Source organism: Mus caroli, chromosome X (genome assembly GCF_900094665.2).
Source record: "Mus caroli chromosome X, CAROLI_EIJ_v1.1, whole genome shotgun sequence".
NCBI lineage: Eukaryota > Metazoa > Chordata > Mammalia > Rodentia > Muridae > Mus > Mus caroli.
Window position 1 is genome coordinate 79366786 of NC_034589.1, and position 18728 is coordinate 79385513.

General features: G+C 34.5%; 1 protein-coding gene across 4 annotated transcripts in view; it reads left to right on the forward strand.

The window, feature by feature from the left end:
• The window catches only part of Dmd (dystrophin), a 2293239-nt gene that overhangs the window by 1383001 nt on the left and 891510 nt on the right, over positions 1-18728 (forward strand). For all 4 annotated transcript variants that reach the window (XM_029473189.1, XM_021152893.1, XM_029473188.1 and 1 more), the window contains exon 45: positions 8530-8705. In XM_029473189.1, the coding sequence (XP_029329049.1) occupies positions 8530-8705 (176 nt within the window). The remainder of the gene's footprint in view (positions 1-8529; positions 8706-18728) is intronic.

Consider the following 18728-nt stretch of genomic DNA (forward strand, 5'->3'; position numbering starts at 1 on the left):
GGTGCTGATCCTGCTGGATGAGGCCTGTGGCCCTACTCTCCACAAAAGCTTTTCTGACTATACTGAATTATCCAGTAGATTTACTTATGATTTTCATTTTGTCCAATTCTAGAACTAGATTTTAATTGCTAGAAAAGTAGATAAGAATGCCTATGACAACAGTATATTAATATGATATCAAAGCTTAGAAGTTTCATGGGTAATGAATAATTCAGTACTTAAAATATTTATACACTATAGAATTAAAATTAATGCTTTTTACTGTGTGAATGAATTTGATTGAGACTTTACATTTAATTTCGTATATCAAGTGCTATCTTTTTCTGCTTCATAAGCTAAGCATGAAACAGCATATGCAATTTTTATTTCCTGTTTGATCCATTATTTTTCTCTCTTATGCTTTATCACTGAAAAATCTTAAGTAGAACATACACTGTAAATATTTCTCCTGGCTACAAAATCATGTCACATAAATTGAATGCACTATTTAATGAGTTCTTACTTTTAAAAGTTAAAAAAATAAAGGCTTTAATTTAGGATTCCATATAAATGAGATTTAGAACTAAAAAATATAAGTAGCCAGTTCATTTTTAACTATACAATTCTATCTCTTACCTGCAATATGGAAATAATAAAGTCCTTGTTGGTTCTAAAATTAAGCTATAAAAGTCACCATAGGTATTAGCAGGGAGGTAAAGAGCTGAGAACAAAAGTACATAAGAGTTCTGACATGGCTTTGTAATTGTAGCCAGCAATAAAAATCTCTTAATACAGAAGAGTCATGACATCTTGTCTACAACCTTACTATGTAAAGCAGTGTCTCTACATAAGCACTATTACCTGCTTCTTGGAGGCAGTGAGAAAGACAGAACGCTGTCCCTTTACAGACTCAGTGAGTCAGAATCTGCAGTTTACCAAGATCTCTAGGAGATCCCATTTTATTATTTTAAAGTCTATTTTGATAATTCCCTTGTGAATAATTGTTATTTGGGTAATATATGTATTGTCTACTATACAATATATTTCTGTCTCTTCATTCAACTCCTTTCGTGTCACCCCACAATGAGTCTTATAGTTTACTGTGTTTAGAGGGTTCTTGTGTGTTTACTGTGCACCCTAGACTTTTTTAAAACTGTGAGTTAATAGTAGTGTTGAACATGATCTCTAACAATGCCCTTTCACTGCCTCTATACTTACTCTTTAGGTAAACAGGAGTCTAACACATTCATGCATGATTCCAGTTGCTTACAAACCTTGGTGATTTTATTTAACATTACACAGTACTTTCATGCTTTTCTTGCCTAGCCCATTGATAATTTTCAGCTTAACATCAATAAGTTACTTCCTAGATACCTAAGATGAGCGCTGTTGCCTGAATCAACATTAGTCCTTCCTTGTTTCACTTGGTACCCTGTCTTTTTGCTGGAGATGGGCTCTCTATGTTCCCTCTCCCTACTGTTGGGCATTTCATCTAAGGTCCCTCCCTTTGATGGCTGAGAGTCTCTTACCACCCAGGTCTCTGGTGCATTTTAGAAGGTTTCTCCCAACCTCCTATTTCCTGAGGTTGCCTGTTTCCATTCTTTCTGCTGGCCCTCATGGCTTCAGTCCTTTTCCCTCACCCAGTACCATATCAGGTCGCACACCCGGTCCCTCTGTGCACTTTCCATCCCAGGTCCTTTTCTCCCTTCACATTTCTGATTGCTTTCTTCTCTCTCCTAAGTGGGACTGAGGCATCATCACTTGAACACATCAGCTTGCTGAGCTTTTTGAGTTCTGTGGACTGTATCTTGGGTATTCTGTACTTTTTTTTGGCACAGAAATGGGGGGAGGGATAATCCACTTATTATTGAGTACATACCATGCACATCCTTTTGGTTCTGAGTTACCTCACTCAGGGTGATATTTTCTAGTGACATCCATTTACCTGCAAAACTCAGAATGTACTCATCCTTAATAGCTGAGTTGTATTCCATTGTGTAAAAGAACCACATTTTCTATATCCATTCTTCTATCCTGGTATATCTAGGTTGTTTCCAGCTTCTAGCTATCACAAATAAGGCCTTTATAAACATAGTGGAACATATGCCCCTTTGGCATAGTGGCACATCTTTTGGGTATAGTCCCAAGAGTGGTATAGCTGGGTCTTCAGGTAGATCTATTTCCAATTTTCTGAGGAACCTCTAGATTGATTTCCAGAGTGGTTGGTTGCACCGGTTTGTAATCAGACCAGCAATGGAGGAGTGATCCCTTTCTCCACATCCTCTCCAACATTTGTTGTCACCTTAGCCTTTCTGATTGGTGTAAGGTGGAATCTCAGAGTCGTTTATTTTGCATTTCTCTGATCACTAAGGACATTGAACATTTTGTTAGGTGCTTCTCAGCCATTGAAGAATGTGAATTCTCAGTTTAGTTCTATACCCCAATTTTTGAATGTGTGTGTGTGTTTTGTTTGTTTGTTTTTGGTTTTTTTTGGCGATCAACTTCTTGAGTTCTTTATATATATTTTTGATATTAACACTCTCGAGGATGTGGGCTCAGTAAAGAGTTTTTCCCAATCTGTTGGTTGCCAATTTGTCTTATCGACTATTTCTTTTGCTTTACAGAAGCTTTCCAGTTTCATGAGGTCCCAGTTATCAATTCTTGATCTTAGAGCATGAGCTATTGGAGTTCTGTTTAAGAAATTTCCCCCTGTGCCAATGAGTTCAAGGATCTTTTCCACTTTCTCTTCTATTAGATTCCTGTGTATCTGGTTATATGTTGAGGTCCTTGAACCATTTGGACTTGTGCTTAGTCCAAGGTGACAAATATGGCTCTATTTTCATTTTTCTATAAACAGACAGCCAGTTAGACCAGCACCATTTATTGAAGATGCTTTCTTTTTTTCCATTGTATAATTTTGGCATCTTTGTCAAAGATCAGGTGACTTAAGTGTGTGGTTTTATTTTTGTGTCTTTCAATTTTATTCCATTGATCAACGTGTCTGTCTCTGTACCAATACCATGCTATTTTTTTCACTATTGCTCTGTAGTGAAGCTTGAGGTCAGGGATAGTGATTCCCCCAGCCATTCTTTTATTGTTAATAATTGTTTTCGCTATTTTGAGAATTGCTCCTCCATGTCTTTGAAGAATTGTGTTGGGATTTTTATGAGTATTGCATTGACTCTATAGATTGCTTTTGGTAATATGGTCATTTTTACTTTGTTAATTCTTCCAATCCATAAGCATGGGGGATCTCTCCATTTTCTGAAATTTTTCTTGATTTATTTCTTCAGAGAATTGAAGTTACTGTCATACAGGTCTTTCACTTGTTTGGTTAGAGGTAACCCAAGATATTTTAAATTATTTGTGGCTATTTTGAAGGAAGTTGTTTCCCTAACTTCTTTCTCAGATTGTTTATCCTTTCTATAAAGGAAGGCTACTGATTTATTTCAGTTAATTATATATCTGGGCACTTTGCTGAAGTTGTTTATCAGCTGGAGAAATTCTCTGGTAGAAATTTTGGAGTGGCTTATATATCATATCATCTGCAAATAGTGATACATTTATTCTTCTTTACCAATTTGTATCCCCTTGATCTCTATTTGTTTTCTTATTGTTCTAGTTAACACTTTGAGTACTATATTAAATAGATATGAGGAGAGTGGGCCTCCTTGTCTTGTCCCCAGTTTAAGTGGGATTGCTCCAAGTATGTCTCCATTTAATTTGATATTGGCTATTGGTTTCCAGTAAATTTCTTTTATTATATTTAAGCATGGGCCTTGAATTCCTGATCTCTCCAATGCTTTTAACATGAAGGGGTGTTGTATTTTGTCAAACAACTTTTCTGCATCTAAGCAGATGATCATGTGATATTTTTCTTTGAGATTGTTTATAAAGTGGATTATGTTAATGGATTTTCATATATTAAATCAACCTTGCATCTCTCGGGTGAGGCCTACTTGATTGTCATGAATGATGGTTTTAATGTGTTTTTGGATTCAGTTTGCAAGATTTTTTTGAGTATTTGTGCATCGATATTTATAAGCGAGATTGGTTTGAAGTTGTCTTTTTTGGTTGGGCCCTTGTGAGGTTTGGGTATCAGAGTAATTGTAGATTCATAGAACGAGTTAAGTAGTATTCCTTCTGTTTCTATTTTATGGAATACTTTGAGGAAAATTGGTATCAGGTCTTCTTTGAAGATTTGGTTGAATTCTGCACTAAATACATCTGTCTCTGGGTTTTTTTTTTTTTTTGGTTGTTTTTTGTTTGTTTGTTTCTTTGGGTTTTTTTTTGTTTGTTTTGTTTTGTTTTTTTGGTTGGAAGGTTTTTAATGACTTATATTTCCTTGTGTGATATGAGCCTGTTTAAATAGTTTACCTGCTCTTGATTTAACTTTGGTATGTGGCATCTGTCTAGAAACCATCCGTTTCATCTAGATATTCCAGTTTTGTTGAGTATAGACTTTTATAGTAGGATCTGAAGATTTTTTGAATTTCCTCCATTTCTGTTGTTATGTCTCCCTTTTCATTTGTGATTTTATTAATTTGGATACTGCCTCTTAGCCCTTTAGTTAGTTTAGCTAGTGGTTTATCTATATTGTTGATTCTCTCAAAGAACCAGCTTTTGGTTTTGCTTATTCTTTGTATTGTTTTCTTTGTTTCTATTGTTGTTTTTGGCCTTGAGTTTGACTATTTCCTGCCTTCTACTCATCTTGGGTGAGTTTGCTTCTTTATGTTCTAGAGCTATCAGGTGTGCTGTTAAGTTCATATTGTAAGATCTCTCCAGTTTCATTACCTTGACACTTAGTGCTATGAAATCTCCTCTTAGCACTGCTTTCATAGTATCCCAAAAGTTTGGGTATGATGTGTCAACATTTTCATTAAATTCCAGGAAGTCTTTGATTTCTTTCTTTATCTCTTCCCTGATCAAGTTGTCATTGAGTAGAGGATTGTTCAATTTCCACATGTATGTGAGCTTTCTGTAGTTTTTGCTGTTATTGAAGACCAGCCTTTGGCCACAGTGATCTGATAAGATGCATGGTATTATTTCAATCTTCTTGTATCTGTTGAGGGTTGTTTTGTGACAAATTATATATTCGATTTTGGAGAGGGTACCATGAGGTGCTGAAAAGAAGGTGTATTCTTTTGTTTTAGGATGAAATGTTCTCTAGATATCTGTTAAATCCATTTGGTTCAAAACCTCTCTTAGTTTCACTGTGTCGCTGTTTAGTTTCTGTTTCAATGGCCTGTCCATTGGTGAGAGTGGGGTGTTAAAATCTCCCACTATTATTGTGTAGGGTTCAATGTGTGTTTTGAGTTTTAGTAAAGTTTCTTTATGAATTTAGATGCTCTTGAATTTGGGGCATAGATGTTCTGAGTTGAGACTTGCTCTTGGTGGGTTTTCCCCTTGATGAATATGAAGTGTCTTTCTTCATCATGCTTGATAAATTTTGGTTGAAACTCTATTTTATTGGATAGTAGTATGACAACTCCTGCTTGTTTCCTGTGACCATTTGCTTGGAAGACCTTTTTCCATTCTTTTACTCTGAGATAGTGCCTGTATTTGTTATTGAAGTGTGTTTCTTGTATGCAGTAAAATGTTGGATCTTATTTGCATATCTCTTAACATGTATTTTATAGGTGAGTTGACTCCATTAATATTGATAGATATTAAAGAAAGATGACTGTTGGGTCCCTATATGTATGTTTTTGAAGGTTGCTTTATGTGCTTGTGGCTCTCTGCTTTTGACTTTTTTAATACTTAATATCTTGTCCTTTCTTTGGTGCAGGTATCTTCCTTGTGTTGGAGTTTTCCTTCCAGGATTCTCTGTAGGGCTGGGTTGTTAGATAGATACTGTTTGAATTTGGTTTTGTCCTGGAATATTTTAATTTCTCCATCTATGTTGATTGAGAGATTTGCTGGATATAGTAGCCTGTGCTGGCATTTGTGATCTCTTAGAACCTACATGACCTCTGACCAGGATCTTCAGGCTTTCATAGTCTCTGTTGAGAAGTCTGGTGTAATTCTGAGGTATACCTTTGTATGTTACTTGGCCTTTTTCCCTTGCAGCTTTTAATATTCTTTAAGGATATTTACTCTTAAGAATAAATTTAAACATTCTGATCCTTACATCTCCAGTTCCAAAGTGGCAGGTACTGAGATAGCAGGGGGTGTGACCCCACACAGCTAGAAATGGAGGTTCTTCAGTTGACCTTCTTGAATCACAAACACCCTAATAAAAGTAAGCAATGGTCTGTCTATCCACAATACACTCCCATTTTTAAAACGTTGATTATAGCCGGACATGGTGGTGTATACCTTTAATCCCAGCACTCAGGAGGCAGAGGCAGGTGGATTTCTGAGTTCGAGGACAGCCTGGTGTACAAAGTGAGTTCCAGGACAGCCAGGGCTATACAGAGAAACCCTGTCTCAAAAAACCAAAACCAACCAACCAAACAAACAAACAAAACCATTGATTATACTCACATATTCATAACGACAATATAAAACTCACCTCTATGATCCTGATGATGGAGGTTTTCATCAAAGGTCTTCACATTTTGAGAACCTCTTGCTGTCCCTAAAGCTCCACATGTTTAAATCCAATCGTCAACTCCCAAACTTCCTTAGGCTGCCTTTGTATTATTCCTACTATGGAGCTCATCATTCAGCTGCTCTACCATGCATTTTAAACGTTGCTTTCTCAGTCTGATTGTATATAAGAAATGACAGTTACTCACAACTGTGTCTAGTCTCTTCAACTAGATCACCTATTGCCTAAAATCTAGAAATTTATACTTTTTTATGACTCTTTTAGTGTTCCAGTGATACCATAGTGGAGTTTTTTATTAGACTTATTTTCTTCTCTTTCTATATTCCTTCCCTTCTGGTATTATATTTCATGTATTTATTCATTAACAGAAGTTATACTAACTATACTTCTTATGCAGCAGCAGATATACCATTCTGAATATATATATATATATATATATAGAGAGAGAGAGAGAGAGAGAGAGAGACAGAGAGACAGAGAGACAGAGAGACAGAGAGACAGAGAGACAGAGAGAGACAGAGAATGGAGGCACGGTTTGTTAAGACTTATATCTTGTTAACAAGTAATAGTGACTATTACCTACAATGGTAATTGGAACAGCTGGTAAATAATGGCATGTAACTGTTAGGTCAAGTGACATATTTCCAAGAGAACATAACATGTTCATGAGAACAGTCGGGAGAACATTTGAGACAGTATTTTAGACTTGAGGAAGCCATGATTTCATTTTTATTGTGCTGTAATATGGCCATCATATGAACACCTTGTTAACATATTTGTTAATTTGTGGGGTTATTTAATTGCAAGAAATATGTTACCAAAATTCTTGTATTTAAAAGGTAGGAACTAGAGAGATTGCTTAGATGTTATGAACACTATTGATCTCGCAACAGACTCAGGTTCATTTCTTAGGGCATCTGATATACTCTTCCACCATGTGTAGGCACATTCATTTGGTTGGTGTATGTAAATTCATGCAATCAAAAAATACATATGAAATAAAAATAAATAAAAATTTTAAAAGTTATAATAATAAAATAGTTTGGTGCTGATGGAGAATGAAGTTAAATAGAGCTAACTTTTAAAATCAAATTTTACCTTATTGTTTTGGCAATGTGTTATTTTCCTTAAAAATTCTACATTATCTTTTAAAATAGGTTTACAGAAAAGGAATGTCATTTGTATTTTTAATGTAAAAGTCATTCTCATTCTGTGCATACTTGGTTGTAATCATTTCTTTTTTTTTAATGGAACAGACTTCTGATACTTTACTCTTAAATTTTCATTTAGGATAAATTGTAGAAGATATGTAAGCTTGTCACCACTGATGACTCATAAAACTGTTCTGGTAGCTATAGATTATTTTCAGATTTATTACTGTACATTAGAGGTTTCTTGATGGGTTGCCCTGAATGCAATTAATTTTCAGTTTTATGTGGCTTTATAATGCAAAATAGATCGGTGCAAACAGAATTTGAAATAAATGTCTGTAATATAGTAATTACTTTTATTTTAAAAGCTCTAGAGGGTTTTTTAAAAAATACTATAGCTAAAGTATGAGTGTTCTTTTTCACCTTGGTATTGACAACCAACTAATATATCCAAATACTTGGTTCATGTTTAAATTTTACAACACTTCATAGACTATTAAACATAGAACATCCTTGTGGGGACAAGAAATCGAATTTGCTCTTGAGAAGGTTTCCAACTAATTGATTTGTAGGACATGATAACATCCTCTAGCTGACAAGCTTACAAAACAACCCCCACTCGCTGAGCTGAAGTGAGAGGGTGCTTTTTTACTAACATAAAAGGTGTCTTTCTGTCTTGTATCCATTGGATGTGTACATGTCAGGTTCATTGAGCAAATTTCACTGTGATCTTTTCTATTTCTGTTTTTTTCAGTGTAACTGCACATAAGAGCATGTTCTTTAAACTTTCTCTCAGATTAAAGAAGACTGGGTTTCAGTTTTGTTTTGTTTTCTGATGGCTTACAGGAACTCCAGGATGGCATTGGGCAGCGTCAAGCTGTTGTCAGAACACTGAATGCAACTGGGGAAGAAATAATTCAACAGTCTTCAAAAACAGATGTCAATATTCTACAAGAAAAATTAGGAAGCTTGAGTCTGCGGTGGCACGACATCTGCAAAGAGCTGGCAGAAAGGAGAAAGAGGTAGGGTGACAGAGACTTTTTAGCAGAGCTACACTGTCCTTTAAAATAGATTTTGTTCGTGAAAGATGGGTGAAAGGTGCTATTGTTAAGAAGTGCATCAAATATCAATAGCAACAATGACAATTTTTGCCTTTTTCTTAGGTACTGTCATTCATACTTGTTGCTCTCTAGCACCTTTTGGTTGTTTTATACTTCTAAGTTTGTGCTAAAAATCATGAGGGATTGCCTAAATTTGGCTCTCTTCAGTGTATTCCAGCTTTACCCAGCTGAATCACAGGAATTCTTCCCCAAAAGTAAAAGAGTAGGAAAGGCAATCATAGATGACTATTTTGTAAAAAGGAAAGGTGCTTGGTATAATGTTCACAGCACTGCTTAGGATCTTCACTGTAAAAACAGGATTGTATTATTAACTTTTATTTCAACTACATTTCTTACTACATTCTTGAAAAAGGTATTTAGGTTAAAAAAATGTTCAAATTTAAAAGAAAGAAGAAAACCAAAATAGAAAATGCTTGCTTCTGTATTCAATTACCATTTACCCTTCTTTTGGAGTGTAGTGAATATACCTGAAGCCAAATGCATGCTATGGTAATTGGAAAGCACAGAAAATATATACATGAGACTTGGAATTAGGCTAATAATAATGGCATGAAATATTACAATGTATGTCATGAACACCTTATAATCGTGATTACATTGATTTGGAAAAATATTTTAAATATATTTTGGTTCTTGTTTTTATAAATACCTGACTATAGTGCCTAAACAAAATATATTTCTGTTTTTTTTTTTTTTTCTGATAGTGTTTGTTAAACTGAGTGTTTAAAATCCAGTGTCTTTTGGCTTCTAAATGTAAGCTATAATTTATAAATAAGGATAGGGACAATTTATCTGCCCACCAATAAAGCTCTGAAATTTTATATTCATCTAATTTTGTAGAAAATGCTATGTGCTGACTGTGTTGTAAAATATTATCCAAATTGTAGGTTAATTACAGTTGGGATTTGGCTGTAAGTGGTTAGAAAATGTTCTCTTGTTCCACTAGTTTAACCTATATTAAATGCTGTAATTTGTGCTTTAAAAAGTCAAGATCAGCTCCCTTAAGTTTTTAAAACCTCAAGGTTTTAGAGTTCTCTGTTTCATTTTATTTCAAAATAAATGTTCATGAATAGCTTTCCAATTGCATCAGTTTTGTGGCAGAGTTCCCCGGGTTATTTTCCACTTATGTTTTGTGAAATATAAATATGTTTCAAAATGTGGGTGACAGGTTCTCTCACCTATTCACTGCTATTTCAAAATATGTAGTAGCAAATGTACAAATTAAGTAATTTCAAAAGAACATGTTACCATAAGTGATGTAAAAGGATTGTAATCATGAAATAATTGTTATTAGCAAATTTTCAGTATGAGACTGATGGCGTTCAAGAGGAAACAGAAGTTACTTATAGCACAGGTGCAAACAAAGATGCCAGTGCTATGTAACAATAACATTTTTATTTGATATGCTCATTAAATTAGAAATACTGAGCATTCCATAATCCAGGATGCCCATAAAGGAAGTAATTTTAAGCATACCTATAAAAAAACTATTTGAAGCTTTACTGCTATATAATTTTGTGTTTCTCTTTGATAGTACAAAAAACTCCAAATGATTATAGAAAAATTCTCTGAAGGGGTTAAGTGGTGTTGAACATCTATTAAATGTATAAATTCTATAAAATATTCTTATGATGCAGTTTCTCACAGAAAGTTCGCAGCTTCTTCTATCATATAGCAGAGGGCCCTAGTCCTATCTATAGTTTTGAGGAGGGCAGTTACGATTTTAATGATGTTGTAGACTCAAAAATAATCTTTATAAACAATGAGATGCAATTTAAAATATGTTTTATTTGAAGGGAAGTTATAGGATAAAGCAAAGCAAGCCTGTGCATGAAGGATTTTTTTTTTTAAATCCTGGTCTGTGAATAGAATTCAAGGGATGCTACAATCTTGAATAGAGAAAAGCACCTCTTTGTTTTCACTAATATCAAAATGGAATTAAGAATGAACTTCTATTCTGAATATTGGACAAAAATCAAAATAAACAAAAATAAGTGGCACAGTAATACAATGACTCTGAAATCATAGATAGTTTATCTTTAGTGTATTTTTATTAGATATTTTCTTTATTTACATTTCAAATGCTATCCCAAAAGTTCCCTATACCCTCCCCCCGCCCTGCTCCCCTACCCACGCACTCCCACTTCTTGGCCCTGGCATTCCCCTGTACTGGGGCATATAAAGTTTGCAAGACCTAGGGGGCTCTCTTCCCAATAAGATATTTTCATATGTCATGAGAGCTACTCTACATATCTCAAGATATTTCTCATGATTGTTTTTTGTATACTTTCTAAGAACCTAGTTTTCAAACTTAATGTAGTATAGTAATGATAATTTAGTAACAGTATATAATATATAATCTTCAAATTAGAGTAGTTAACATTTCTAGCTCTGGAACATTGTAAAACTGTGGATTGATATGTAGAAATTATATATATATATATATATATTTAGAGTGTACTGTGTGAAATTTCAAAACACACTTACAATATATATTGATCAAAGAGTAACCTTAACCATAAGATTATCTTTAGAAGGTTTAAGACTCTGTTTTCTAATTGTTCATAAAATATCTAACAGGATATCATTATAAACTATAGTCTTTGTTCCATGTTCAAGAACACTAGCAATTATTCTACCTAGATTTTTTACCTCAAAAATGCAGTAATTATTACATCTACATAAATATTATAATGTATTCAGAATAAGAACCTGTATTATATCACAAAATTTGTAATAGTTTGCTATCTATTTTAATGCATTGGTTTTTCTGTGTACTTTGTGTTATTGACTTACTGCCAAGAATTGTGGGGTTAACCGAATTTCTAAGGAAACTCATGGAATAAAACAATATGTATGTATATCTATATAGATATATAAATATATATATTGCTGTTCTCTATTTGCTCAGAATCATTATATATTCCAATGCTGTCATTTTTGACATATAGATCCAACTTCATAAAATCCTTTTTTCCTGAAAATTCCAGGAGAAGTAAATGTCAAGGGAATGTGGGAAATGAAATTTTAGACTGTGAATTGCTGACACCATCACGAAGAACACTTATATAGGATAATCCTGTCTGACATAAGATTGAAAGAGACAGAAGCAAGGGCACAGAAAATGGAAATGAAATCTTAACTTTGAATTGAGCAATCCCTGGACTCTAAACTTTAGCACTAAAATTTGTCTTATGGAATTATATTTCATCTTCATTTTAGATAAACAATGTGCCTCCCATTATTTCACACAATTACTACATCAACCTGTTCTGAAGAATATTTTTTTCTTAATTTAAAAGATCCTTAGTTAAAATATTACTTGAATTTGTTCTTTTCCATATTTCCTTCCCTCCTTTCCTTTTTTGCTTTCTTCCTTCATTCCTCCCTTCCTTTTCTCTCTCTCTCTTTTTCTTTCTTTCTTTCTTTCTTTCTTTCTTTCTTTCTTTCTTTCTTTCTTTCTTTCTTTCTTTCTTTCATTTTATTTAATGTTCTAATGAATTATATGCATTGTTCTTGATTAGTGGAAACTAATTCTGGCCTGCTTGACAGTCTTTGGAGTTATACCAGCTTTTGTTTGGAATTAAAAATTTTCCATACACCCTTCAATTTCTTTAGAGGAAAGCATATACTCATATATGAGCAGTAGACTTCTTAAAAAAATATTGATTCTTTTCTGGAAAACAATCTTAGGATAAGCAATGTTTAAATATTTCTTTTGTAATAATCTTTTTCAGAGTACATAGAAGCTAAAAGTTAAACTAGGCATATCAATAGTCCTTATGGTATACGACTGACAGTTTGATCCATGTTTATTACTTATTTAAATATTTCTACAGAAAGAATTTGCCTATATATGATCTATGATACTTTTCCCAAGAAGATTGGCAATGAAAACAAGATAATGGGAAGCATTCTTAAATAAATTTAAGGAAAGCAAATGTTGTTTAAAGACCTTAGTTCATTGCTTGCATGTGAATGAATGCTTTTAATTAGCAATAAACTGTATCTAATACATTAAAGTCAGCCTAGCAGGACCTCTCCTTGAAAATCTCCATCAGCAAATCATATTTTTCTATGCACCCCGTATAACATAACTGTTTTCACTTAAGAGTTTCTAACTAGCTCTTAATACAGTCTAACTCAAATACTTTTTTGCTGCATTTCAAAAAAAAAAGCTAAGATTCATAACATGATTGATTGCAAATCTCTTTACTTTGTATACATTCCTTAAATGTGTATAGCTAGTAGAGCTAATTTATAGACATAAAGCCAGGGACACTAAAACTTATAGAGGAGAAAGTGGGAAAAAGCCTCAAATATACAGGCACAGGAAAAATTTCCTGAACAAAATACTAATGGCTCATGCTTTAAGATCAAGAATCGACAATGGGACCTCATAAAATTGCAAACCTTTTTTAAGGCAAAGGACACTGTCAATAAGACAACAAGGCAACCAACAGATTGGAAAAGGATCTTTACCAATCCTAAATCCAATAGGGAACTAAAATCCAATATATGCAAAGAACTCAAGAAGTTAGACTCCAGAAAAACAAATAACCCTATTAAAAAATGGGGTACAGAGCTAAACAAAGAATTCCCAATTAAGGAATACAGAATGGCTGAGAAACACCTAAAAAATGTTTAACATCCTTAATCAAAACAACCCTGAGATTCCACCTCACACCAGTCAGAATGGCTAAGATCAAAAACTCAGGTGACAGAAGATGCTGGTGAGGATGTGGAGAAAGAGGAACACTCCTCCATTGTTGGTACGATTGCAAACTGGTACAACAACTCTGGAAATCAGTTTGGCAGTTCCTCAGAAAATTGGACATAGTACTACTGGAGGATCCCACAGTAAGGATACATGCTCCACTATATTTATAGCAGCCTTATTTATAATAACCAGAAGCTGGAAAGAAACCAGATGCCCCTCAACAGAGGAATGGATACAGAAAATGTGGTACATTTACATAATGGAGTACTACGTAGCTATTAAAAACAATACATTTATGAAATTCGTAGGCAAATGGATGGATGTGGAGGCCAATCATAAAAGGACACACATGTTATGCATTCACTAATAAGTGGATATTAGCCCAGAAGCTCAGAATACCCAAGATACAATTTTCAAAACACATGAAACTCAAGAAGAAGGAAGACCAAATTGTGTATACCTCGATTCTTTTTAGAAGGGGAAACAAAATGCCCATGGAAGGAGTTACAGAGACAAAGTTCAGATCTGAGACTGAAGGAATGACCATCCACAGACTGCCCCACCTGGGGATCCATCCCATAAACAAACACCAATATCAGACACTATTGCAGATGCTAACAAGAGCTCTCTGACAGGAGCCTGATATAGCTGTCTCCTGAGAGGCTATGCCAGTGCCTGACAAATACAGAAGTGGACGCTCACAGTCATCCATTGGATGGAGCACAGGGTCTCCAATGAAGGAGCTAGGGAAAGTACCCAAGTAGCTGAAGGTGTCTGAAGCCCCATAGAAGGAACAACAATATGAACTAACCAGTACCCCCATAACTCCCTGGGACTAAACCACCAATTAAAGAAAACACATGGTGAGACTCATGGCTCTAGCTGCATATGTATCAGAGGATGACCTAGTAGGTCATCAATGGGAAGAGAGGCCCTTGGTCCTGTGAAGGTTCTATGTCCCAGTATAGGGGACTGCCAGGGCCAGGAATCTGGAGTGGGTGGGTTTGGGAGCAGGCTGAGGCAGGGAGTGGATAGGGGATTTTCAAAGAAGAAACTAGGAAAGGGGGTAACATTTGAATTGTAAATAAAGAAACTAATAAAAATTTTCAAAAAATTATAGAAATCAATATTAAAATCATGCTCATACATTCACATTCTACCCTCAGAAGTGCTTCAGATCCACCTTCGGTCTACTTACTATTTGACCTTTCCAAGTTTCTCATCAGCAGTTTAGACCTGGACTCTTACTTACATCATGGAGTTCAGAGTTTACAAACTACATGACCATAACCTGAACCCAGCTAGAATTCACACATTTTTTCTATGAGCCTTATTTTGTAAGAATTAAAATTTAAATATTGAGACAAGTTGTATTTGTTAAATGAGAATTCCTGTTTGTTTATTTGTTTTTAATTAAATCTACTCACTAAGCTCTATCTCCTATGTTCTTTCCTGTCATCATCATATTTGACTAAAAATCGTCTCAGGCATGCTAGTCAAAAGTGCCATGTCTGATTCAGTCCAGACACTACCTGTAAGTTGATAAAAATGCAGAATCTAACAAGTTACTTTTTTGATTGGCTTCCTAGGATATGCAAGTGTACATAAACATTTGAGAATGACTACATTTATGAGCAAGCATTATCTTCATTTTACTATATCTGTTTTGGTTCACTCATATTCAATAATGATTTCCACATAGACAATTTTGTTTTATCCTTTCTAGACCCAATATAGTGACTCAATGATAGTGGGAAAAGGGATGTAGTAAGAGTGGCAATAATACACAAAGATGTCAGGGATGTTGTATTGTAGCTCATATGACCCTTTCTTCCGATAACTGTGTGCTCAGTTGTGTTCTATTTTTAGTTTTATAGAGGGTCATTGCAGAAACAAACTGGGAAATTCCATGACCATGATTACACACCTAATCAAAAGTTGGAACCTGGATACAGATCCAAATCTGCAATCCTTAATCTAGATCCAGTTTTGTACTGTCTGACTCTGTTTTGAAGAGTAGTGAAATACCACAGTTGCAGCCTTCTGACTTTCCACTTGCTTTAGCTGGCCACATTTAGGAACAGGGGAGTGGAATATGGACTCGGCTTTTCAGTCATGTTGCCATCACTTTCACTAACTCAGCATATATCTGAATCATCAAATCATACTGTATTCTTTCCTTCAGCATTTCTAAGTCCATTTGCTTTGCTTGAAATTCCTTTCCCTTTATTAAGTATGTTTTCTGAAAACTCCTACCCATCCTCTCAAGACACAATTAAGAGTTCTATGACTGTAACCTCTTCCCAAGTACAAGCCAGTGTATTTCCTCTAAAGTACTTTCAGGTTTATTTTTTTTAGTAAATTCATTGTATTCACAGATCAGACATTTTGAGATCAGGGTAGAGTAAATATTGTCCCTAACTATATAACTCATAATACTCAGGTGAAAGTTTGATGAATTTATGTATCCAATAAGTATTTCCTTAACTCTAATAGTGAGAATATGCATTCATATTCAAATTAAACTGAACAGTTAACATTTCACAGTAGATATTGTTACATATGTTAGATTAGATCTGCACAACAAAATGCTAGAATTGGATTTTTTCTTTCTAATTTTAAAACTGTAAAATGAATTCAGACATAAATATTTTAGGTGCTTTCTAAAATATAATCCACTTATGAGACAGTTAGATGCACTATCTTTCGCTTATAGCAAAATTTGCCACTGTAGTCAAAGAACTTGTATATTTATTTATATCATTCTTACTATATTCCCACCAGTACGCTCTGAATGAAATAAATGAAAACCCTAAAAATGTTACTTTATCCTCATCTAGCCTATAGCCAGCTGATTTTTTTATTAAATCCATATTATGCAGAGTTATTTTGGAGTATTAAGTTAGATCTTGGGGATATTATTGTCCACAGGTGTCCTTGGAAAAGCTGGTCTCTTCCCATCTGTTCTCTGATGACTCTTGAAAAGTTTTGAAGGACAGTCATAATTCTTCATCAGAAGACTTTGAAAATTTTATCTCATAGCTAATTCTTTTAGGCCATATTTTTTTTTCAAGCTGGCAGCCTAGAGCAAAACAGACCAAGTAGACCAAATATTCTGTTGTACTGGCTGGAGTGACAGTGTTTCTTAAATAATTTCCATTATGTTTACTCATTAAATTTTATTAAGTTCTTCGTTCTTTATTTAAAGAGACTATTAATCTGATTTTGAACTAAATAGAAGAGCAGTATAGCTATCTTAAAATCATTTTTACTAACAGTTCTATGACTATATACATTGGCTCTTTTCACTAGATAAAAATATTTGCCAAGTGTTACTGTATAATTTATGTCAACATTTTCTATTTTCAAATTTGGATATTTAATTAATATTATATAAACTGTTGGGATAGGATTTCATAGAGAAAAGTTCTGGTTTCCATGAAAACTGAGTCAATTTCCTTGGAAGACTTGTTAAAATGGCTATATTAATTAATTGTTTAAGATTTGGTGTGGGGATAGATATTACAGAAATCTGAAATTATCTTATAATTCTAAATACTATAAATAAAAAGTCACAGATGAATAAATGTAGACAGGCATATGGCAAACCAAATGCACAAAAAAATTCAGGCAGTATAAACTTAATCTAGAGAAATTGGTGATCATCACTATATTATACGTGATTGAAAACCATTTGCAAATTGTAAGAAATAAGAAAAATGTTTAATATGTACTAATACCTTCCTACACATACATTTCTGCCAAACTGTCTGTTTAGTCAGCATAATCAAATTTGATTAAGAAATTCCTCGCACTGAATGTAAATTAAAACACTTCTTAGCATATCTGTGGTAAATGATGAAGGTAGTCTTAAAAATATTCTAATACTAATCAGCTATATCAAAAATCAGATTTCAAATAAATAATATAATCCTGAAACTTAAGGCCTTGTAAAAACAAGCATAAATAAAATTTAAAGGATGGTGAGGAGCTAGAGAGATAATTCAATCTTTTAAAAAGATGGGCAAATTGGGGCCACCTTGGGCTGAACTCTGCCAAAGGTGACATGGGCCTTAGAGGACTCTCCACACCACAGGCACCCTAGCATGCCCAGGATCTTAGGATCACTGGTGAGCAGAAGACAATATCTGTTCCAAACCAATCTTGATTGGCCTGTGACAGCAGGAGCAAGGACACAGGAGCCCTGCCTGACCAGCAGCTCAGGTTCCTTTGATCAGTTCTGGTATACCTCGGTTTCAAACACACCAGACAGCCCCACAGTCCCCAGAGGAGACACCACTTCCAGGTGCTCTAATATGCTTAGGATCTTAGGATTCCAGAATCCAAGGATACCAGGACCTTTGTCACTCCAGGATCTCAAGGTATCAGAGGAAGCTTGACTGACAAGAACTCTGACACACCCAGAATCTTGGGTTCACAGGGGACTGGAATCACAGGATCTCAGAGAAATCTGGACTCCGAGGAGTCCTGAATCAACAGGGATTATATGAAGGACAGGTTCCAATCAGATATATTGAGGGCAGCAAGCACTTGAGGTAATCAGATGGCAGGAGGCAAGCATAAGAACAGAAGCAACAGAAACCATGTTTACTTGGCATCATCAGAACCAAACTCTCCCACCATAGCAAGTACTGGATACACCATCACACCAGAAAAGCAAAACATGGATCTAAGGTCACTTCTCATGATGATGATGGAGGACTTTAAGAAGGAAACAAATATCTTCCTTAAAGAAATACAGGAAAACAGCTAGAATCCCTTAAAGAGGAAATACAAAAATCCCTTAAAGATTGACAGGAAAACAATACCAAACAGGTAAAGAATTGAACAAAACCATCCAGGATATAAATATGGAAGCAGAAACAATAAAGAAATCACAAAGGGAGACAATTCTGGAGATAGAAATACTAGGAAAGATATCAGGAACCATGGATGTGAGCATCAGCAACAGAATACAAGAGATAGAAGAGAAAAATCTCAACTGCAGAAGATTTCATAAAACATGGACACAACAATCAATGAAAATGCAAAATGCAAAATGCAAAAAGATCCTTACTCAAAACATCATCATTCTGAGTGAGGTAACATATTCACAAAGGAACTCACACAATATGTACTCACTGATAAGTGGATATTAGCCCAAAAACTTAGGATACGCAAGATATAATATACAATTTGTTAAA